This window comes from Cyprinus carpio, chromosome A5 (assembly GCF_018340385.1).
Source record: "Cyprinus carpio isolate SPL01 chromosome A5, ASM1834038v1, whole genome shotgun sequence".
NCBI classification, from domain to species: Eukaryota; Metazoa; Chordata; class Actinopteri; order Cypriniformes; family Cyprinidae; genus Cyprinus; species Cyprinus carpio.
This window is the reverse complement of record NC_056576.1, coordinates 14,965,015-14,990,207: the sequence shown is the minus strand read 5'-3', so window position 1 is coordinate 14,990,207 and position 25,193 is coordinate 14,965,015. Positions and strand designations below refer to the sequence as shown.

Here is a 25,193-nt window from a genome sequence, read left to right as displayed (position 1 = left end):
GGATGGGTCTGTAGCTCAGTCTCTGTCTCCACCTCCCCCCATGCAGACACAGGCAGTGGGCAATTTCACACACTCCTGTTTGCTGTTTAAATTGATGGCTATAGATGAGGGTGATTTAACAAAGTATAATTATTTGTTCATCAGCCAAATGTATAGAAATATGAAACCATTTTATGCAATTTTTTTTAATTAATTTATTTTTTACTTTTTGCGCCATAGAGAAAACTTTAATTAATAAGATTGATTTTACTACTTTAATACTACTACTGCTGTTGTCTGAATGTTCAGCTGATATATTGCACACTGGAGAAAAAAAATAAAGAGAGAGAGAGAGAGAGAGAGAGAGAGAGAGAGAGAGAGAGAGAGAGTGTCTCTCTAGTAAAATTTCTAAATCATAAAATATACATTTTGACAAGAAGTTGTGTTTTATATAGCCTTATAGTGCCATACAGATTTTGAAAGTTTGTTTGAAATAATAATACATTTTTACTCCGTCATGACCAACCATGCAGTGCAACTCAATTCATCTGGAACATTCAAACTACCAATAATAATTGCTTCTACTACTACTACTACTACAACTACTAATTATATAATTGTAAACGCAATCTATTAAAGAAAAACAAAAAGGCTAATAAGGTGATAGGTACTAGAAGAAGGTTTATCGATATTTAATGAATAAAAATATCTGTGCGCGAACTCATGGTCCGCGTCGCGCTCGCGTACGCGCAGACCGCACAGTGTCCGTCTCTGCTTATGCCGCTGAAGACGCTAGAAAGTGGGCGGAGCGAAAAGTGTCAGTCCAATCCGGGCTCCCGTGCGCCTGCTGTGCGCTCTCCCGTGCGCTCACGGAGGCAGTGAAAACCTCCGTTGGGTATATGCGCTTGCAGATGTCATGTGAAAACCCGCATGCTGGCCTTACCGCACAACTGAAGAGTCCGAGCACCGCTTCACGCACCTCTGGAATGGTTTTGCACAGTAGTCTGCCACTTTGACGAGACCAAACCTCACCACCGAGGATTTTGTCCGGTGTGTTTTTTTTTTTTTTGTTTTTTTTTACTCTGGTTTATGTTTGTTTCTTCATGCCTGACGCGTTCGGGAGCGAGTCACCACCACTATGCGAGGTAGGAATACAACTGTTTGTGACAGCTCATTTGAATAATGAAGTATACAGTGTCTTTTTATTCTCATCCCAGAGTTCTGTCCGCACAGTTTGTCCATCATCCATGTGCTGTCTGTTTCATAAAGTCATACTGATGTGAAGGGGTTCGTATGCGGTCTATGATACAGAAATCTGTCAGATTAACGTGTAAATTGATTTTTTAAAATCTGTTTTTGGTCAGCTGTTTTTATTATTATTATTATTATTATTATTATTATTATTATTATTATATTATTTATGATTTAGACCCCTGGAGAGTCTCGTGTTGATGGAGTGCACGCGACTTCTTCATTTGAGACAACTTCACTCCAACTTTCCTAAAGATCGCATTTTATTTATTTATTTATTTTTAGCCTATGAAGACTTATCACGGTAATTGCCCAATTATTTATCTTACTTTGAGTCTTGGGCTTTTAATTGAATTTAGCATTGTGCGTGTGAGTAATTGCAGCTTCTTTCTATAGGTGTTACAGGTTAACAGATTAGCAGGGGAAACAGCTGCATCGAAACTTATTCGTGTTATTTTTTTTAAGTGATGTGGGAAGTGTTTTAAAGCAGACCACCACGGCGTGGGTAAAGTGGAGTTCGTGTCGTGCGTTCTACTGACCCATTTCCGTCAGTCAGGCGCCGCTGCGCGCTGAAAGCGTCGAAGTGCAGCAGCAATGTCCGCGCGAGCCGAGTTCATACACGCGTGGAGCAGCGCGCGCTTTTCGGACTCATCGCAGTTACACCTGTAATAAAATGACGAAAGCATTAACGAAAGTAGAAGTGTTTGTAGACTTTTTGTTTAAAAAAAGCAGATATATTAGGCTATATAAATAATAATGTGTAAAAAGTACAGAGGAATGTGGCTTGTAATTAATTTGAATAAAGACGGAACACTTTCATGTCGTAGTTGGTTTAAAGTGCAACATACTAATTCTCTGCCTTATTTATTAAAATACTTCAAGGTTATTTTAATTTCTGTTTTAGATTGTGGATTATATTTTGAAATAGATATAAGCCTCCTTTTTCTAAAAAATTAAGAATGTATAAAATCATGTTCATATACAGTTTACATTTACAGTTCATTTCCAGGTCTTTATTATTGCATTGAAATATATATTTAGATAATTAGACAAAAAAAAAAAAGAAAGAAAGAAAGAAAGAAAGAAAGATGTTGAACTGCTAATTAAAATATGGATTAAAATATTTTTCTGATAGACAACTGATTGGTTCAAATACATGTAGCCTATATTTTAACCAATCTTCTTCTGTTTTGGTTTCAATAGTTAAATATTTAAACAAATACAGCACATGCATTGTGTGCAGTATATATATATATATATATATATATATATATATATATATATATATATATATATATATATATATATATATATATATGCTGACTTTTCACAAGTACCTATAATCTGTAAATTTCTAGGCAGCTGTTTTTTAGCTTCTTCATTGCAAAGAAATAAGTTTAGTGCGCGTGCCCTGGGAAACACCAAAAACTCAGTTCTCCATCTCTGTGTCACAACCTATACATGCCCCCAAGAGCACCTCTCTGCTTCTCTTTCTGTGCCCCAAAGGACCATGTCAGAATGAATCACATCAGTATCAGGGGCCTCTCACCGAGCCTGACTCTCCGACACTGACATCAGCCTATAGCACGGGCCTCATGTTTGCAAATAACAATTTGCAAACATGCAATCTACACACAATCTTGTAAAATGTCCAATTACTTTTGAGGTTTGCATGGATCTCTTTTAGAAATATGATATATTCTTAGAGAAACAGATAATGAATTTTTAGACTAGATTACTGTCTACTTAAGTGACAGGACGGAAACAATTGCTATTATTTGTTTTAATTAGTTTAGATAATTATTATCAACATTTTTTATTTTTATAATTATTCTTTTATATGCATTTTGTGTGGTTCAACAACAGAGAAGAAATTTTAGTCGATATAATGAGAAAAATTAGAAACAATATTTTTATTAGATATCCATTGTACAAAAATATTTTTATAAAAGGTAGAAAATGATACAAAAAGTGTTTTTGGTACTTAACATCATTAGTGCACTAGTTAGTTTGTTGTTTGCATGTTTTAGGGTGTCATTTGTATACACATGTGCCCTATTGGTCAAAACATCAGGTTGCTTGATTGATCAGAGATGGACTTGCAGTGTCTTCCAATGCATATATCTGATGGACTGTGGTACCCAAGCTAGTAACTCTAGCTCTGCATCCGCTCCAAACCTTTTTTTCTCCATTACAGTGCACAGTGCTGCTTCAGGGCTGGTGTTAGTTTTCCCACAACTCTGTCACACGCAGATCACATTCAAACTGCGTTTGTACGCACACACATGTACAACACAACACATGTCTTGATTGCTGTTTTAGTTGTTTGTCTTTAATGACAGCAAAGAAACATATCTGGCCTGTGTTTACTTCAAATCTGTCCATAATTTCCACAAATTCTTCTGAGCTGCATTGCTTTGTCCATGTTCATTTTAGTCCTTGCTGCACCCCTGAAACTCTGAGCCACAGACACAAAGAGAGACAGTTACGCATGAACTCCCAATGCCAATAGCTTTTAGCGTCACGTTGGCTTCCAGAGTGAGAGGCCATCTCTCCATCGACCTGCTTGATGTTGCGTAGGATCAATATGCATGGCCTGCTCAACCATGAGCTTTATTCCTACTGTAAACTGTAAACCATGTGTATATATATTATAGCTGTGTAAAGCAGAGGATCCATTTGACAAATCTTTTGTCCCATCAATGTAAGTGTGTAAATATTGCTTACCAAAGTTTTGGTTTTTGTTCAAACAAGTGTGTTTTTTATATAGAAGTTCAGGGGCGTATCAGTAAACACAGCATTGCTTTTTTGACACCATACACATGACCACATCGCAGACATGGATTACAAGTCTCTAACCAGGCAGTAGGCCAACAATAACTAGGTAAAACTAGCAATAACCAGCCGCTACAGCTACATCTGTTGTGTTTCAATGAATTAAAAAGACAATAAAGTCTTGATATAGATATAACCATGAAATTGCAAGGTATCTGATATTTCAATTTTGTATTGGTACTAATATCATCTGGTCAGTTGTTTGTTGTAGCTGCTAGTTTTTTTTTCTTTTTACTTTGCTGACTAATGGCTTGTACTTATGTAACCTGTGAGAGATTACTCAAAGAAAACCAAGAGATGTAATCCCCTAAAGTGAGGCAGAAACAGAGTTGCACAGAAGCACAGTCCTAATACATTTATTATTGTGCATTATTTATTCTACACCCAATTTTACAGGCCTTTACACTTTAAATAATAAATTCTGGATGCATACTGAGATTTGAGATAACCTTCTAGTTGGCCACATAACGTCAACCAGAGGTCTTGACATCTCGTTCTGCATGTGAGCGTGTCGGCTTTTGTCCCCTGTAGTGATTTTGTGAACACATCTTGAGTATCGTCTAGGAATGTGTGTCATCTGTTTGCTGAGCCCTTGTTTGAGATGGTTGTGTGTGCATGAGAGAGCAGCTCTGAGAGAGACTGAACTGTAAGGCTAAATATGTCCATTTAATGTTTGCATTTTGCCCTCTCTGTGGTATTGCAGCAGTGACATTACTGCATGTTTTCTCTGCTTTGCTGCTCGTCAGATTTATTAGTTCTTTTTGATTGGTCTCACCCTTCACTAGGTGTTCATTCATTCAGTAATGTGTGCTTTGGAAAGTGGCACCTGGGGCTTTTGATATAGTGCAGGAGGGGTCTGGGGAGCTGACATCACTGGAGACCATTCTCAAACATGACAATGAGGTTGTATGCTAAACATGCTCATTTTTGTCTGTAAGGATTTTAAAATCATGCTAGTTTTGTCCAAAAGTCAGATTCACTGTGATATATAGTGTCCAGAAAGTAGCTTTCTGCTGAAAGGCTAAAAGGCTGTTCCACCTCAGGGAAAGAGAAACTTTGGTTTACGCTGTAGAAAGAATTAAAACACATAGTTATGTAAAAGAAATTGGATCTAGAGTAGAACTCTCTCTCTCCTGTGTGGTGTATGGGTCAGTGTGCCGTCTGCTCACAGTTAGTTTCCACTTCTTTCAGTTTCAGTTGCATCAGAAAATCTGTTTGCACAGACTTGTTTTGTCATACATGTCAATACAGACATGTCCACAGCGAGGTCCATAATAGGGCCATAAAACAAAATATTTAATTACTTATTATTTTATCAGCATATTTTGTGATAAATTGAATTTTAAAAATACTTAGTTTATTCCCCCTGATTTCTTTAATGGCAGCAGTACTCAAACTGCATTATACCCACAAGTTTGTGTAAAACCTGAAGATTGCGTTCTCCAGCATGATTTCAGAATTATCTGAAGAGCATCTTGTGCTTCAGTGGAAGCAAGAACATCTGACGTCTGTACAAAGAGTCTCATGATCAATGCCAATCAAATTTGCTTATTTATTTAACAACCTGTTTGTGCAAAATCTTAAATATTTCTTATTAATTTCCTTTTTTTTAAAATCTAGTATTTTCAGTGACTTTAAAACCTCAGTTTATATACATTGAAATCTCATTAGCTCAGATTCATTGCACTTTCACAGTTCTCCTCCTGACTACATACGCGCTCTTACACAGCGAATTATTTGAACCAGATTTTTGAAGCATGCAAATGTGATTATATCTGTTTTAAGGAATCCTCTAGGAAAATTACATTAGAAATGGTATTGAGAGGAAATGTTAAACGAAAAAGGTATGTAACAGAAGTTCTATTTGTGCAAGCTTTTGAAACAGAGGCCCTTAAAAGATATTTAAATGAAGAGCAAGATAGATAAGGATACTGAGATGGAGGGATCAAGGCAGATGAACGAGACACAGAGAGAGATACACTGCGCTCTCAGGTGAAGAGAGGCCTTTAGATTGTGATCAATTTGCTTCTTTCAGAGAGGGGCTCCTGGGGCCACTTTGGGGAAGGACCTCGTTACATGGATTTAAATTGTGGCCTGAGGCGAGCTATTACCATCCCGTCCTGAGAGGAAAGCCGTAAAGAGGCATGCAGAACACACACACACGCTACGATATATCCACATTTAGAGAACAGGCATTTTGATGAATATCAGGCCAATTTATAACTATAAATATAAATCTATATTTAACTTCTGAAAGCACCAGATGTTTCCATCCCATGTAATATTTACAAAAAAAAAAAAAAAAAAAAATGTGGTGTCCCAAACCAATAAACATATAAGTACAGATATTTTTAAAATATAGTAATAAGATGCATGCCAACACAGGAGGCATTCAGTTTAAATAATTAACCATGGGTTTTATCAAATATTAATATTATAATTTGAAAGAGAATATCACTTTTGCTATTTTTGAATAACATCTTTTGATTTAAAAATACCACTTGAAGCATTTTTTAAAGTTACTCAACAAAACATTTTTCACAGTGTATGCTTTCTAATAGATTAAATTTAATAACCTCCTTCTTCAGCATTACAGCACATCCATATATACTTCCTTTGACCAATCATGTAGAATTATGTAATTCTGAAGGGGAAAGAGTGAGAGAGGACACTGTCCAAACACCCAGATATGACACGGTTATGCCTCCCTTAGGCTGAGTGACTTACTAACCCACTTTAAGAGTTTACACATACAAACACACACATAACCCACTGGGCCACAGTGACAGACCTTGCTCTATGTGTGCTCCAGTATACTGTAACTTTCAGCTAGAAACAACCTATAAACACTTGTCAAAATATGTAATAAGATGCAATATGATTACTATGCGTACATACAACCAGTAGGTATATATATATAATGTCTGAGACTGTAATAAGGCATTTTGTGTCGTGTCTTGCTGATTGCTTATCATAGTGAAAACACTTGAACTCACTTAATCCAGCTTTGCATACGCAGACATACACACAGTCAGTGTCTTAAAGGAAAGGTCAAAGGTTGATGAGGTCAATGAGGGTGTGTTGGTGGAGAGTGGGCAGGTCATGAAGGTCAGACTGATGGAGTGTGAGTCCTTTTGTGCCTTGTGCCTGTTACACCCACAGTATCAGAAGTGACTTTTACACAGATTCTGTTTCTTTTTTCTGGGTTCCACTAGTTAAATTTTGTGAATTTATTTGAGGTTCACGCTGACAGTGGGATTCTCTATTTTGTTTGCTAGTAAGGGTTCTGCTGTATCTCACTGTATTAGTGCATGTGTTTTTCACCTCTTAGGGAGACACAACAGGTGAATAGGCTAAAAATGCAATAATATTCCAATATAATGTGAGATATTGCTATGAAGCTTTGCCAAGTTATTGCATTATTAGAATTTTTTTCTGTATTACAAATTGCCCCCAAAGCATGCTAATATAAAATATTACACAGTATTTTAAAGACTGGTAAAACAGTTTTTGTATCCATGTTTACACACAATGTGTAAGAAAGAATCAATTTAAGTATTACGTAAATTAATAAATTTTTTCATAATGTTTGAGAACTTGTGTACAAAGTTGGTTCCTTGGTTCTTTCATGTTTATTGGAAGCTGAGGTGGCAAATTGACTGAAAAACCCGAATTTTGATTAAATTTAATTGAGCTGAATTCAATACCTTTTGAATACAGTACAAGCACTAATTCAAAATTGTATTTCTGTCATTGTTGTTACATTGTGAAATTTCTTAAAGCAATAAACAAATTAATTAATTAATTAATTAATTAATAAAAAAAATGTTTGCCTTAACTTTCCTGATGTCTAGGACACATGGAAATATAAACAAACTACAGATCAAAAATTATACTGTTCAGCATATTAGAGTGATTTCTAAAGGATCATGTGACACTGAAGGCTAGTAGAAATGGCTGCTGAAAATTCAGCTTTCAAATTACATTTTAAAAGATATTAAAATAGAAAACAATTATTTAAAATTATTAAATTCATTTTATTGTTTTGTTTGTTTGTTTTTTTGATTAAATAAATGCAGCCTTGCTGAGGATAAGAGACTTAAAAACCTAAAAAAAAAAAACTTTTGAATGATAGTGTATATGTTTTATTGGTATATTTTCCTAATAGTTTCTCTTGAACAAATATGCTACAATAATGAGCTTCACTATTGAAGTATACAGTGACTGGTTGAACACACATATTATGTACTGTAGAATAGTGTTCTGTAATTTCAGATGTATGTTGCTTTATATACTTCAGATGTTGGATGTGTGCCAGTATGTCCCCTTCTGTAGCCTTATTGAGGCGGCCAATCACATCTCAGATCAAAGATGCCTGAGTCTGGCACAGCTGATGACAAGCCAATGGGGAAATGCCTGCAGCCTCATCAACAAATACATATTCTGCACTAGAGATAAAATCCCAGCAAACTGTGGCATATACAGCAGGGAGCACTTTCTAACAGTCTACTCTTTCATTCACAAATGTATAGAGATGCATAGAAAGCCAATGCTAGTATTATTTTACCATAATTGAGATACTATTATTGGTTTTATTAGTTTTTTTTTTTTTAAATAATTTGAATACAATTGTTTATATTTTTTGTTTTCATTGTAAGTGTAACTGTAGTTAGTTTTACAAAAATAGTTTAACTAATATACCAAAAAATATATATAAATACAAAACTAATATATTTATATATATATATATATATATATATATATATATATATATATATATATATATATATATATATATATATATATATATTGCCTTTGCAGCTTGCTTAGTTAAAATACGTTTAAGTTTTTGGTCACACTTTATTTTAATGTCCAATTTTCACTATTAACAAACCATTAACTTCTAATTTTGCCTCAGTAAACTCCTAATTTGCTGCTTATTAATTGTTAGTAAGGTAGTTGTTAAGTTTAGGTATTAGGGATGTAGAATATGGTGATGCAGAATATGTGCTTTATAAGTACTAATAAACAGACAGTTTGTTAATAATAGGCATGCTAATAAGCAACTAGTTAATAGTTAGAAATCTAATATAAAATAAATTGTTACAAAGTTTTTTTTTATATAGTATATTTTAGTTCAACGTTTAATTTTATTTCAAGTAACAGAAATGTATTTTTTTATGGTTTTAAAAGATAAAATAAGCTGTCAAATATGTATCTGAAGGTCAGTGATAAAGTTAGACAATACTAGCACAGAAAGCACAACATTAAACACAGAAGAATAAAAAGGTCTACAGCGCAAGTATGTGGCGCGGATGACTTCATCATAATGACCTGAAATGTACCACAAAACCCAATTACTATATGTTAGTCTATAAACATTAATTAATTTTAATAAATGTCAATGTGCTAAACAGATGTGCTGAGACAGAAAAGGTAACAGAATTACAGGGCCTTTTTTTCTTATCATGGATAATTAAACAAACCTGAGTTTCAAAACAATATATGCTAATAATTACCTAATTTACATGACTTACTAGAACCTAAATGCTAAGGATTTCATGTCAAGGATTATATCAATGAGCCAAGAGACTGTCCGGAAGATTAGTTTTGCTGTCGGAGTTTCATACGGATGGAGTGGGTAGTTTGCCTGTTAGGCAGCATGTACAGAAGCTGGTCTTTTGGAAACTTGAAGACTTAAGATGCTTTTTACGTAAAGATAATGCAGGTGGTCAAATACATACATCTAAATATTTTAAAGGACTGAGTGTTGAAAAGGTGGAATAAAAGTGGATTTCCCTGTGGAATTGTCCTAATTATTTTTTAGCAGGGAAAGCTGTTTAGTAAGTGCCCAGGGCCTTCATCTCAGAGTCCTTCCCTGAAGGAAATTATGTAAAACATGGATGAACACCACATGCTGTCGCAGGCTGCCCCTCTGCAACCACTACCCCTTAAGCCACTGTCAATCTGGACAATGTGCCACCTAATGTTGACAAGCTGCCATTACACAACCCTCTCACCCCAGCTCACTCCTAGACCTTAATAAACACATGCACATTTGTCTGGGATGGACAGTCTCAAGCATTATGAGTATGACTGCATCCTCTAATGTTTGTCTGTATTAAAGAAACATGGATTGTCGACATGCTCACAAGAGTGAGTGCTGAAGATAATCTCCCACCTACACAATGTATTAGTATCACTGTTTAGCATATCCCAACAAGGCTTTGGAATATCATTGGGCCAGATGCCAGATGACAAAACAACATCTTATCATATGCATACAGGCAAGATTTACAACAAAGACTTCAAATGGCCTTCCATCTGCAGGCTAAAATTAAAAGACGGTGTCACTATCAGTACATTCACCTGAAGGAATGCTGCAAACAAGGTTTGTGGGTATCATTGAGGCAACTGCCAAGTATCATCATCATCTCAAACTAATACACAAAAATAAGTAACACACACAGACAGAAATCAGAAGGAAGTTGTTGGTGCATTACTCCATTATAAATCGAGAGAACACAAGTGATGATATTATCATTTAAATTATGAATTACAAAATCATTGCATTGTGGGCCGTGTTGGTACACATCTGTCACCCAGACAGCTGGTATCGACAGCAAATATTTATCGGCTTTCTCCAGCGTGTACGGGTGTTCAAGTGTTATAATAAATTAAGTTGCAGGGGTACTCATATCCACTTTAATGAAGCTAATTAAAGAACTATTTAGAGAGAGAGGGAACTACTCCTGGGACAGAAAAGGGATTCATATCATTAGGAATCAATTATACAATCCACGTGTGTGTGTGTGTGTGTGTGTGTGTGTGTGTGTGTGTGTGTGTGTGTGTGTGTGTGTGTGTGGCTCTTTTTTCACTCACACACAAAGGAATAGTTCACTAAAAAAAAAAATAATAATAATAAAACACATAAATTCAAAATAAAAAATAAATTAAAAATTATATTCTATCATTTACTCACCCTAATGTTGTTACAACCCCATATAACTTACTTTCTTCTGTTGGACATAGAGTAAAAATTTGCTGACCACTCTTCTCCATATGATGAAAGTGAATAAGGTTGTCAAGCTCCACAATTACAAAAAAAGCACCAAAATATCATAAAAATGTTCTGTAGGATTCATACGCTACATTTCAACTGAAACCATAAAAAATTATTGGAAAAACAGGAAATTACTTTTGAGTAAAGACTGATTTTGGTTAAAATTTCGTCATCATTATCATATGTCCTCAGAGTTCTTGAATATAGGGATGTCAATTTACATACATTTCCATGATCGACCGTAATCATTTAATTATTAACCTTAAACTCTTAAACCCGACATGGGGGTGCTGCTAAGTTATTGTAATGTTACTTGACAAACACTTGCTTAACCAACACAAAATACGTTAATTTAAAGCTTAGAAACTTGTGTGTTGCGTATGAGCCACACACATCTCAAAAGTCCATCCCATATGGACTACATTTATGCTACTCTTATAGTGCCTTTTTTTTGTTATTTTACATATGTGCATATAAGAACATTAAATGTTTTGGATAATAAGGGTGAGTAAATAATGGCAGAATTTTCACTGGGTAAACTATTCCTTAAATAACACACTCTCTTATTTGTGCAGTATGAACATTATTTATGCAATATACACATAAAACATTTTTGTTTTGTTCCCACTCAGTAACCTGTGTGTGCTAAGCTGTTGTCGCTAACTGTGAGACTAGCATGCGCAGTATTCCGCAGCTCCAGTCTGTCCTCAGCTAAGCCTGCAGGGCTGAGCTCCTCTTAACCATGGAATCGCCAGCACTGCACTCCCTCACTTACGTAACCCTCTGATAGGCCTAACCCTTATGCGTAACAGCGGACAGGGGCAAGGAGCCTGCGCAAACAACCATGCTTGTTTTTGTTCAATAATAGCATTGTTTATGAATGTATAATGTGTACACTAATTCTGATTCATTGGTTCTGCACTGATGCTTTTTGATAGATGCATACGTCTTGGGGTAGTTAAATAGAAAACAAATTTGCAAATCTGTAATGGTTTTAGCAACACTAAGATGTTACAAATCTAAAGAGGTAGTTAAATCCATCGCTAACATCCCTCTAGGTTTTTCTATTTACATATTTCATCTCGTCCTTTTAGTTTTTTAATCCCTTAAGGAAGTCAAATCAGTACAGATACCACAATGACAAATGTACAGCCTCGTTGTATTGGTAGGGATGGCGATGACATCATGTCCTGTTGGAATCTCATGGTGGTGTGGATAATTGCTCTGACAGGCAGACTATACAGGCAGACTATACCTACCCACAAACCCGGGGAGGCTGTGGTCGTCCTGGCAACAGTGACACAGACACGGACGTCTCCTTATTTCATATGACAGGTCTACACACACAGGCCCTGTGGCCATTCTTACACAAACAGACACATCCAATATATCCATTCAGACCCACACACACTCACACTCAACCTACAAACCATTTCAACACACATAAACTGAACATTTCTCAACTTTCATCTGTAATGCATTCGTAGATTCAATTTTTGACTTGATAATAGTAATTAAACTGATTCTAACACAACATAAGCACATGCAGCATGGCATATTTTATCGATGGTCAATAATGCCATGGCCTAGTGATCCAGCGCCCTGCTTTTAAAGGGCTATAAATAATTTCATGCCTGTTGTGTACAGTTTAAGGTTAACAGAGTTATTTACAACACCATTTTTTGTATGAATGTGTTCACAACAGGTTCAGGTCTCAATGCTGGTTTGACCCAGTTTGGCTCTGGCACTGGTCAAAGTGGGTCATGAGGGGAACCGGTCCAGTTTTTCAGAGTCTGGGGCCAATCGCGAAGAACTCACAGTCCTCGTTACCACACACAAAGCCTGAACATTTAAGTAACAGGGCATTTTACACTGCTGAAAACACCACTCTGTATTATGTGACCTTAAAAGCAAGGACAGGGTGTGCTAGTTTAAAATAACTATTTTCACATGTTTTACTGTGTCCCTGCAGATGATAATATTAGTGCCTCAAGATGGAATAATTAATAGTTCTTTTAATCTGTCTGCCTGTTATTAAAAAATAGTAAAATTTAGTAAACCAATTTGATAAATAGACATTGAAATGTATTAAAAATACTCAATTACATTTACTGAGGTATTTTTTGTAGTTGTTGTATAATTTCTCACTATTCGTCTATGGCTGCACAATTAAAGGGATAGTTCACTCAAAAATTAATATTCTATCATGAATTACTCACCTTGGTATCGTTCCAAACCTATAAGACCTTAGTTCATCTTCAAAACACAAATTAAGATATTTTTGATGAAATCTATGAGAATACTTTGGCCACTTGAGAGCGCGTGCATGTGAAAGGAATTAAGTGCACATGACTGTCCCAGGTTTTAAAAATCCGAAGCGCAGTGCCCTTAACGCACACTATATCCATCTCGAATACTGCTCCGGTGCGGTAATTGTATAGGCTAAGTGTATCCCATTATGCATTATGTGAGACTTTTTGCCGAGATCTCGCGAGAGGTCACATAAACCTTTCCAATGTATGTTAAATATTAATAATAATTATATATTACATATAATTAGGTAGCAAAACAAAGAGTTGCAAGTTTTATTTAGTTTAACTGCGCCACAAGGATGCACTGTTTTATTTCAAATCAAAGCTAAATACACGAAACAGCATCCTTGTGGCATGAGAATTTGCAAGAGGAAAGACTGAACGCTTCTCCAGAGAGGAAAGGTTAACCTCACGCACGAGTAGACGATCTACGGGGCACAATAATAATCTTTTACATTGTAATCCTTTCATTTTTAATATTTGGCATGTTTGTGCACTGCTGCGTGTCCCTGTGTGTGTAATAAGCAGAGTGTACAGTACATGTGTTGTTCACCCACCTATATTACTAACGCGCTCTTTAATTAACAAAAAATAAATGAAAAATTGCGCCATTGACTTTAGACCAGGTTTCAGTTGGTCAAAGGTGCAGTCTATTTCAGTTGCCTCAAAATAGCAATGCGCCAACAACGCACCTGAACACACCTTGTTTTCAGACCAGCACGCCCATGGGTGCAAATGCATTTGCTATTTAAAAAACATGCCGCAGGACGTGAAAATGATAACTTTATCAGGCTGCAACTAACAAAAAACACTTGCATCGCGCCAATACTGCCAATACTGCTTCACATTTCATACAGGGTAGTCAATTTAAGGTGACATTTCCATGGAAACGACCTTGTTTGTGGTCCCTGTAACTGAGGGTCATTGGGGCATATACCCATCCCCATAACCACCAAACCCACAGACACTGTGGCTTAAGTCTAGTGTGCTAGACTGAGACAGGAAGAACTACAGCCCAGACTAGCGACAGTTTAACCAAGCAGCACTAGTTAATGTATATGTGTGTGTGTGTGTGTGTGTGTGTGTGTGTGTGTGTGTGTGTGTGTGTGTGTGTGTGTGTGTGTGTTAATCCCATTACATTGCGTGCAGAATATGTGTGTATGTTTAACTTTTCATATATTAATAAATATTGCACAAATTGCACACAATCACATATTCATATATAATTCATAAAACGTGTATGCATATACAAAATATAAATACAAGATACAAAATGGTCAGCGTATAATATATACACTGGTCAGCCTCTCTGAGTTTATATTCTCACAGTCAGATTAGCAGCACACACACTCATACACAGACACAAACACACACACACGCACGCACATAACCAGAGATGCACTCACACTTCCAAACCTCTGAGCTTCACACTGCGGTCTCGAGTCAGGTGTGCGTTTGCATCTGCAGTGCTTCTGTCTGAAAATGAAGACAGATATTGTAGGTAAGAGAACATTTCAAGTTTAAAGGGGTCTTAGTTTGTTTTGCAGTTAAAAATGTTCACTTCACATTCAAGCAAGTACAGTAACATTTCATTTAGCTCTTTTATCCAAAGCAAACTGCTGCTCTTAATAATGAATTTGGCAGGTAACAAAAATAGCGTTTGTGCTTTATACATTTTGTAAGTTATTTTTACTAAAATTCATTTAATGTTTGATTTTATTTGTTTTTATGTATTATCTTATTCTTTAATTCAGTTTCCTGTAAACTGTGCAGAGATGGAAATAAACTCAAATATAAAATTATTGTCAAAAAAAATCTAAATGAAAAATGCATGAATAAATTTAACCGTTTTGGTTATCTGGAGTCATAGTTCAGATACATATTTTCCATGTTATTTAATCTAAAGAAAAATGTGTGTAAACTAATATTGCAGTCAAATCTTAGCTCATAATGCTCATTAGACATTATATGACTATTAATATTGTGGTCATTTTTGGCAAGTTATTTTGTGAGTGATGGATCTTGCATGGAATTCACTTAGCAGTTGGCTCTACTTCCAAACTATATCGGAATTGCATCTGAGACTGCTGTTTCATTAGCGACCTGCTTGGACTTATTGCGTGTTTCTTTGGTCCTAAAGAAAACAAAAACTAAATGCAAATGTACAAGAATAACATTACCCATAATAGTAAGAGAGAAATATAGCATTTGTTCTTCTTTGTACATTTTTTATGTCATTATAGGCTATGTGAATTTGCGTTTGAGTGAGGAAAGATTAATTGAGAATTGCTGCATCAGATAAGCCAGTTGAGAGCAGGGGAACAAGCATGTGTAGAAATAAGTTAGGATTAGATTGGGTGGCTAATCTCTTTATTGTGAGTATGCAGTCTCAGCAGGGAGATGGGTTTCTCTCTCTGTCTTCCTCTCCTTCACTCTCTTTCTCCTTTTATCTTTTCTTTTGCATTTCCTAATGACACATGCAAGTGAAGGGGAGGTTGGAGCTGAGCCTCATGGCCATGTATTTGTATTTGGTTTCTCATTAAACAACTTGCCATATTCTGGTTACGTAATTCAGTGTGTAGCTTGCTCCTGCCTTTGCCTTATACATGTGCAAGGTTGTTTTCATCAAGGAAATCTCTCAAGCGTCATGCTTAAAATGGATAATGGAAGCAGAAATTTTGACAAAAGCACAGGTGAGATCCCACTCTGGTGGACCTGAAAGAAATGCAGCAAGGGGTTTGGACTTTGACTCGCATCTCTCAGCTGGCCTAATGTTTCCTTTTTGTCTTCAAAGACCCACACATTACAAAATGTCAAAGTGTCTTGACACAGATTTAAAGGGTACATCTCATCCATTCTAAAAACGAAGACACTCTTGGAATCAAGATGGTCGTTGTGTCACCTGAGAGAAGCCCTGATGTGCATCCCACAGTCCTTATCAAGCAAACAAAGGCATATGGTTATGTAACTGTATTTTTGTTTATTTCGGTCTGTTTTCAGCCCAAATTGAAGTCATACCATGCAAAATCTGTGGAGATAAGTCATCAGGCATCCACTATGGAGTTATCACATGTGAAGGCTGTAAGGTCAGTGAAAGATGTGCCTTTTCTTCTGTGCATTTGTTAGGCATCATATAGATATTCCAGCCATCCATGAAATTTTGATTTTGTTTTGCAGGAAAACTATGTGAGCATTCTTAAAACAAGATAAACTTATCCTATGCAGTTTTCCTGTTCAATATTAATACTTAATTTCAGAGAATGGATGATTAACAATATCATTTTTAACAACTTTTTATTCTAGACCTGGGGTAGGCAAGTTCAGTCCTAGAGAGCCTTGCCTACCCCTGTTCTAGACAGTATAGGTGCATTCTCAGAGAAAAGTACAAAGCTGTCACTGGGGCTGTAGCCTACAAAAGCCAAAAGGTATACATCTGTGCCTTATTTACCTCTAAATGGTACATATTTGTACTTTAAAAGTACATATTAATACCCAAAGTTTACAAATTAGTACCTTTTGAAATGGTGCCACCCTAGTGACAGTTTTGTGCTACTCTTTTTTTTTATTATTGAAATTGTATAATTTTTCTGCAAGTAATTTAACTAAATTTTCTGTTGTTGTGTCCACTGTAGGGTTTCTTCAGGCGCAGTCAACAGAACAATGCGTCCTACTCCTGTCCCCGTCAGCGCAACTGCCTGATTGACCGAACGAACCGCAACCGCTGCCAGCACTGTCGGCTCCAAAAGTGCCTGGCTCTGGGCATGTCCCGGGATGGTAAGTGATATCATATTCTTTCTTACAAACAAACATAATAATCAGCTGCATGTCGGCGAGCTGGATTGATTTTATTGATCACTTTAACCTGGACTCATCTCATTCATTTTTATTCGCCCTCCTCCATATCAGCTGTTAAGTTTGGCCGCATGTCCAAGAAGCAGAGGGACTCTTTGTACGCAGAGGTTCAGAAACACCAGCAGAGGCTGCAGGAGCAGCGGCAGCAACAGACGGGTGAAGCGGAGGCCCTTGCCCGTGTTTACTCCTCTAGCCTCACCAACGGCCTCAGCACCCTCAACCACGAGATTGGAGGGACGTACGCCAATGGTCATGTCATAGACATGCCCAAGGGTCAGCCGAACGGTGCTCCCGGGGGCTACTACGGCATGGACTCCACACAGGCCAGCCCAGATCAGTCTGGACTGGACATGACTGGAATGAAGCAGATCAAACAGGAACCAATATATGATCTCACCCCTGTTCCCAACCTTTTCACCTACGGCTCCTATCAAGACAGCCAGCTAGCACCTGGAGTGTCCATGGGGGAATTAGGTACGGAATTAGTTCTTCAAGTTCATGGTTAATGTATGTATGTTTAAAATGCTTTCTATCAAACACATTTACTTTGGTTGCAAAAAATAGTAGTCCTATATTTGATTTTCCTTGCATTGCACTGCATTTAAAACTCAACTGTAGTCATTTCCTGTCTTCACAACTTCTGCTTTTCTCTATACCAGACCGAATTGCACAGAACATCATAAAGTCCCACCTGGAGACGTGTCAGTACACAGCGGAGGAGCTTCAGCAGCTAGCCTGGCAGACGCACTCCTATGAAGAGGTCAAGATGTACCAAAGCAAGGTGAGATGTCACTCCCTCAATGAGCAAAGAGCACAGTTTACATGCATAAACACTTCCTCTGTCCCTGAATCTCATTCACAATGCCAGGTTCTCAGTCGTACATTCATTTGCATGCTTTTACACCTGGTGCTGACTCCTCTTCGCTCGTACTTCGTTCCCTCTTCATAGTCAGATTACACGCTTGAGATCAGAGTTCATTAGAGTATCTCAGCCCCCTGGAGCTGATCCTATCCAGCTTTTGCACTGATATAGAGAAAAAGAGAAAGCCAGAGAGCTAACGGATTTAGCAAACGAACACTCAAAGCACAATAGGGGAGGGTGTCAGACGTACTACAAGCCCTCTTCATTTCCTTGTGTCAAATGGATTATGGGTAATTACCGAGAAGCCCTTTGAAATAGTGCCTATGAAGATTCGTTATACAGGGAGAGAATTGCAGAGCTCATAAAAGCAATTTGCTGATATCACATTTTCAGTATTCTGTGTGCTCCGTCAGGATGTTTCATAAATGGGAAACTAAAATTTCTGCCTTTTTTGTTGCGATTTTTCATGAGTACTGAAAATTGCAATCATTACTTTTTAAAAGTAAATTAAAGAGTCAAAGTGTACTCTACAAAGAGAAAGGTCTACATTTAATTCAGGGAAACTGTTTTGTTTCACCTTCTTATTTTAAAAAAAAGTTAATTAATATTAATAAATACATTTAAAGAAATTAATTCTTTTATTCAGCAAGGATACATGAAATTGATCAAAAGTCCTTGTTAAGATTTTCACAGTTAAAAATATTAAATTTATTAAAAATAAATGAAGTTCTTTTGAAACTTCACTTCATCAAAGAATCTTAATTTTTTTTATCAGTTTTCATTGATACACTAATAATAAGAAGAAATGTTTATTGAGCACCAAATCAGCATATTAGAATGTTTCCTGAAGGATCAGTAATCTATTGAAATATAAGAAATCTACTGGCTTCTGAAAATTCTAACTGCTTTTTCATCCCAGGAATAAATTACATTTTAAAATATATAAAAATATAAAACAGTTATTTTAAATTATTTTAATACAGCCTTGGTGAGCATAAGACACAAAAAAATGTCCAGACTCCAAATGTGATTAGACAATAACAATTATCAACAATGATATTAATTAAAATATCAAAATATCAAAAATCTATTTCAGTGCATCAAAAAATGTACAATTACTGCAATTATTAACAGAGGAAAAAACGTTTCCCAGAAGCATGCAATAATTTATCCTGAAGAAGTTACAGATGACAAGCTTATCCATGGGGTCTGTATGTGTGTGTGTGTGTGTGTGTGTGTGTTTCAGACACGGGACGTGTTGTGGCAGCAGTGCGCTATGCAGATAACTCATGCTATTCAGTATGTGGTAGAGTTTGCAAAGCGCATCACTGGCTTCATGGAGCTTTGCCAGAATGACCAGATATTACTCCTGAAATCAGGTGAGGAACAGCCTCTGCTAAACTCTTTTATGGATCCACACTATGAATCAGAATGACCAACTGTACATATACATACAATATTTCTACTGTATGCTGACTGGCCTGCTTAACATTTTTCTCACATACTCAGGTTGTCTAGAAGTAGTGCTGGTCAGAATGTGCCGGGCATTCAACCCTCTAAACAACACGGTTCTGTTTGAGGGAAAATATGGAGGCATGCAGATATTTAAAACTCTAGGTACAACTACTTCCAATTCTCTCTCATTTATATTACATTTTCTGCATCATTTACCAAATGTACATGATATAAAAATAGCTGAACATCATGTTAATAAAACTGCATTAATTGTAAATTATTAGTGATCATTTAAGCATCTAATCTGACATATTTACCTCCTGCAGGCTGTGACGACCTGGTCAGTGCAGTGTTTGACTTTGCCAAGAGTCTGTGTTCACTACAGCTAACGGAAGAGGAGATTGCCCTGTTTTCTGCTGCTGTGCTCATTAAACCTGTCGGGTATCTTAGTTGGAACATAAAGATGTGTTCATTGAGTATTAATGTGGCCAAAGCAACATTTAGTATGTTTACTGAATATTACTTAATCCTACACATAATAGCAGAATTCTCAGTATTACTGCAGTATTTTCACTCCAGCAGATATTAATAGATGATTTTCTCGCATTTCTAGACCGGCCATGGTTAATGGAGCCCAGGAAAGTGCAGAAGCTACAAGAGAAAATCTACTTTGCCCTGCAGCACATCATGCAAAAGAACCATCTGGACGAGGATGCGCTGGCCAAGGTAGGACCTCTCAAGTGACCATGACATAGTTCACACAGGAATTGATCACATGACTAATATAGCTCAAATAGATTGCTGTTTTGTCATGTGACCCTTATTCCTCTGTACCTCCTTCTGCAGCTGATAAGCCGGATCCCCACGCTGTCGGCTCTGTGCACTCTCCACACAGAGGAGCTTCAGGCCTTCCAGCAGCTCCACCCAGAGACAGTTAACATGCTGTTCCCCCCCCTCTATAAGGAGCTCTTCAATCCTGACGCCGCTGGCATCATCCCCAAATGACCGAATGTTCACACGCATTCTTCACAAAGTCTTTCATTCACCAACCAGAGATGTCCCGGAGGATGAACACTGTGTCACTACATCCACAGATTTTGCTGCCACAACAACAACAAAAAAAACTTTAGGAATGTCCTGCACTTCAAAAATCCAACTCAATTTCACCGGTACAGTCATAAGAATGTATATATGCGCCAGCAGCAAAAGGCGCCTTCCATTTGACCAGAAATGTACAGACTTTAGGACAATTTAGCTGTCTTTAAATTGGGTAAGTTAATTTGTTTGACTTCTCTCTCTCTCTCTCTCTCTCTATTTCTTTTTTTTAATATAAAATATTGTTATATTGAAATGAGAAGGTGGGGAGTGCATTCAAAAATGATAATGTAGTAATTTCTCTAGTACAAAGCGGTATTCCAGTATTAAATCTTGTTCTGTTAATATTTTAGTCATAATTTAAAAACAACGGTGGTCTAAAAGGCCCTTACCTTGTCTATGTAATTTTTCGTATTTGTTTTGTAGTTTTACCTGTACAGAATATGTGAAGTTGAAACTGGTATAAGGTTAACGGGGGACTAACTTTGTTTGGTCACGTTTAAAAGCCTTGTCTGGGCTATGTAGATATGTATAAACAGCACCACAACATTAATCCTACAAGTAAGGATTTCTGAAGTGGAAAAATAATTGATAATGGATACTTTTCCATACAAAAGTATAGAGATATATATTTTACAAAAATTGTATGGCCGATTAACATCTCAGTCATAGCTGCAATAACAGTTTCTGTAACTGCTAAAAAAACAATCCGGTCAAATGACTTTATGGAAAGCCCTCAGAACTGCTCCAAATCTATAATCCTGTTTGCTCTAAATGCCTCAAAATGCTGTTTTTTACTGCCACACTGCCAAAACTAATACAGCACTAGTGTAGTGGTGCTGCAGCCGTCAGGATGCATTTACTGTCACTGATATGAAGTCAAACTCATCTCTTTTCTACAAATTCACAGAAGATTCTCTGACTTTAGCAATAATGTCTAATATGTCATGCATGCCCAGGTCAGACTGGGTCTAGTATTCTTAACCTTATGCTAAATGTAAACCACTAATGCTTATTTTGAACATCAACTTATTTAGATATTTATTAGATACGCATAATTCAAGATGAATATCTGAAGTCAAATAAAAATTAATCAGTCAATTCCAAAATTTTGGTTTTTCAAAGAAAACAGTGAAGGAATTTAAGTGATCAATTGGAACATTGTCTTATTTTTAAAAATCCTTTCAAAATTCCATTGGAATTTTTATTAATAATTTTGAACTAATCCTGAATGATGACAATCAAATAGGAATTCCTCTATTAAAATCAGATGCTAGTGGATAAATGGAAATTTCTATTTTTCATGGTTTTATTTATGTATTTATTTATTTATTTACTTTGTTAACACAAAATTGCTACATTTGGGAATAAAAAGGAATATAGTTTTGATTAAGTGATTGTCTTGGAATTTAGCTGGTTAAGAAACTATTTTAGCTAAGCAGATTTAAATACAAAAGCATTAACAGTCATCCACAGAGAAGTTTCCTGTAACTCAAAATTGCTGAGCATACTTAGCTTGCTTAAATCCACTGTTAAAAGTCTGTAAAATCTTAATGCAAGTGGTAAATGACAATCATCTTTGACTACTCACACTGCAGAACAGAGCCACAAAATGCAGCTACTGTAGGAAAACTAGTAGTTCTACGAGGGCAGTTTGGGTTTGGACCCTTTTAAATCCAAGGTAAAGCTTATAAAGTACTATCTCATACCACCAGGTGGAGATACTGAGAGTGCTTTTCCTCTTCTCTTGACCTGTACTCACAGGATGTAAAGCCATATGTCAGTTTCTTATGAAGGAAAAAATAAGCACACAAGCTAGGAGTTGACATTTGAGTAATTCTAGTACATCTTGATGCATTTATATTGGGAAATGCACTTGAAATCACTTAACAACAATGAAGGATCAATAACTACAGATGGTATTGGTATTAAATACATGCACAAACGAAGTCTGCTGAGAAGCAATCATACTACCTGTTCAAGTCCTCCTACTGAACCAAATGCTCTCAGCCCAACTTTAGGGAATGTTTCCAGTTCCTTCAGTTTCCTGTTTAAGACAATCATTTCTGGGTGCAATTGTTTTTTGCCGCCCATCTCAGGGACTTCTCTTTTAATGTTTTCAATAGAAAGAGAGTACTATTTTAAAAAAATATGGATGTTTTTAGGGAATAAAATACAATCACAGCGGTTTCTTCACATACAAAACCTACCCAGACAAGGCTTTGGTGTGTGTGTGTGTGTTTGTGTGTGTGTGTGTGTGTGTGTATAAAGAGTATACCCATTGTTTAGAGGTGAAACAAGCTTGACTGCGAAACAGGCCTTGCCGCACGTCCCAGCAAACAGCTCTCTCTCTCTCTCTCTGTAAATATCAATGTGCAGCAGCGTACTAGCAACGGTGCCTGTGCTCCAAATTTTAAATGTTGTAATTATTAAGCATCTCCTGAAATTAAATGGATTTTATGTAAGTTAGATTATTTATACAGAGCATAACTAAGCTGCTCTCTATTTCTATGCTCATTACAGAAAATGGATTCAGTCAGAAATCATTTTAAACATGATGAAGGCTTCTTTTTTTTTTTTTTTTTTTTGTATTAGACTGTGAATTGAGGAATTTGTATCTATTTGAGAAGTTCAACACTGTTAGGTACTGTAGCAATAACTGGACACATTTACTACAGTCATCTTTGCATTCTAAGATTATTTTTATTTTATTATAATTATATTATTTATTATTATTATTATTATTATTAGCCTATTGTTGTTCTGTTACTCTTGCATGCTGGTTCATAATAATGAAACCTTTGGGCTTTTGTGTTTTGTTTTATGTGATGCTGATGGAGGGTGGGCAATGGGGAGGGGGATGGAGTTTTACTCTGAATGTTTCTGGGCTGGTGTTGACGGAACACAACATACCCTGTTCATTCTGTTCGCACACACAGACGCAAGCACAAAGTATTTCTTACTGTGTAGGAATAAAGTAATGTAGGGGCATTGAAGGTCAAAACATACTCTACGCAAGTACGTGAACGCGGACGAAAGGTCGACTTCACTGATAGTTGTGCTTTTTTCTGTTACGGTCTGCTCTTTCTTTTAAGCCCAATTCTATTATTTTGGAGCAACAGTTAGTTAACGTCTGTTTATAACAACTTACCTTAATAATAACATCTGGTTTAATGTCACAGACATCTGAATGTAGCTTTATCGCCCTCTTGAGGTTTGTTATCGCCGCTCACGGTGGAGTGCTTGCGTCTGCGCATGCGTACTTTTAAGTATGTTTCGGCCCTTACAGATTTGTTGATTAAAGTCTCCTATACTGTATTCCGCTAATCGACTATGAATATATCAACTTGGCATATAGTATTCATACGCTTAAAATGAAGGAAACAACATGTTTGTGTGTGGTTTTGAGTGGTAAGCCTACTTTACCACAGATGGCTATTCTACTGAAGTTCCTACAAAACTATTGATGCAAACGTTACACATTTCAGTTTTTCCCCCTTAAATATTTTTGTTAATTTATGAATATGAATTTGTTTGTCTCCCTGGATAAAAAACAACAACAACAACAACAAAACAGCAAAGCAGGTAGCATCTGTTACCAAAACCCTTAAGACTGTACTTAGTAATCTTTTTATGTAATAAATATGTAAACAATTTTTTTTTCAAGTGCCATAGCTAGTGTGAAGTGAAGCTGAGTGGCATATGGGGTAGATGCTTTACTGTATAAGTTGTTTACTTGAGAAGCAATCAAAAAGTGGAATTCAGATGCAAGTGTGAATATTTAGACAACCAACTTGTTCATGGAGAACAGGCTCTGACTGACAGAACTTTAGCACATGTTCACAATACAAGTAAAGCACATGTAGCATGGGAGGGTGGGGGGGTTCTGTTAATTTGCCAACAGTGTGAGTGTGTGTGTGAATGTACTGTATATGTGAGTTGGAGTATATAAGTGAAGGGTGAATAGCACTTTGTTTAATGGACTGAATATGTGTGCTTGTACTTGTATGATTCGGGGTGGGTTGAGCTTGATGTGCAAACATTGTGAAATGGACATGTAAAAGTACTGATTAATCGAGACCTAAAGTGTCTCCTCCATGTTGTACATACTAAGCGAAGGACTTTAAGTGATTTTTGTTAAATTCTATATTTTATGGCTTTTGTAGACATTTCTTTGTGGGATAAAAAAATAAAAAATAAAGAAAATTTTATGGATGCAATCTCGTCTTCGTTCGATTTCATTTCATTCTTAATCAGTCTTGTGTTCTTTGTGGAAAAATATTTACATTTATTTTAGGAGCAAAAGTGTGTAAAATAAGAGAATAGATCCAAAAATGTATTTGCTCTTTGCAACGTTTCTAATTGTAATTTGTTTTATGCTTAAATAATAATAAAAATAAATTGCCAGTGGGTTAGGAAAAATAAAATTTGAATAAAAAATAACAATTCTTATTACCTTAAACAGTAATCTTATGAAATAAATTGACTT

The 25,193-nt window shown here is 36.3% G+C and overlaps 1 protein-coding gene across 1 annotated transcript; it reads left to right on the top strand.

The window, feature by feature from the left end:
- Positions 1–834: 834 nt before the first annotated feature.
- LOC109081606 (nuclear receptor ROR-beta-like) lies at positions 835–24,921 on the top strand. The gene is made up of 10 exons (XM_042754685.1): positions 835–1,124; positions 16,441–16,526; positions 17,073–17,214; positions 17,347–17,766; positions 17,952–18,073; positions 19,401–19,533; positions 19,664–19,771; positions 19,936–20,058; positions 20,223–20,335; positions 20,456–24,921. Exons 1-10 carry the CDS (start codon positions 1,118–1,120, stop codon positions 20,612–20,614), a joined length of 1,413 nt encoding a protein of 470 aa, XP_042610619.1. The 5' UTR covers positions 835–1,117; the 3' UTR covers positions 20,615–24,921.
- Positions 24,922–25,193: the final 272 nt, after the last annotated feature.

Excerpts from the sequence above, each read along its gene's own strand:
- LOC109081606 (XM_042754685.1), top strand. Across the intron at positions 17,215-17,346 it reads TCTGGGCATGTCCCGGGATG|CTGTTAAGTTTGGCCGCATG; the intron begins GTAAGTGATATC and ends CCTCCATATCAG. Across the intron at positions 20,336-20,455 it reads ACGAGGATGCGCTGGCCAAG|CTGATAAGCCGGATCCCCAC; the intron begins GTAGGACCTCTC and ends CTCCTTCTGCAG.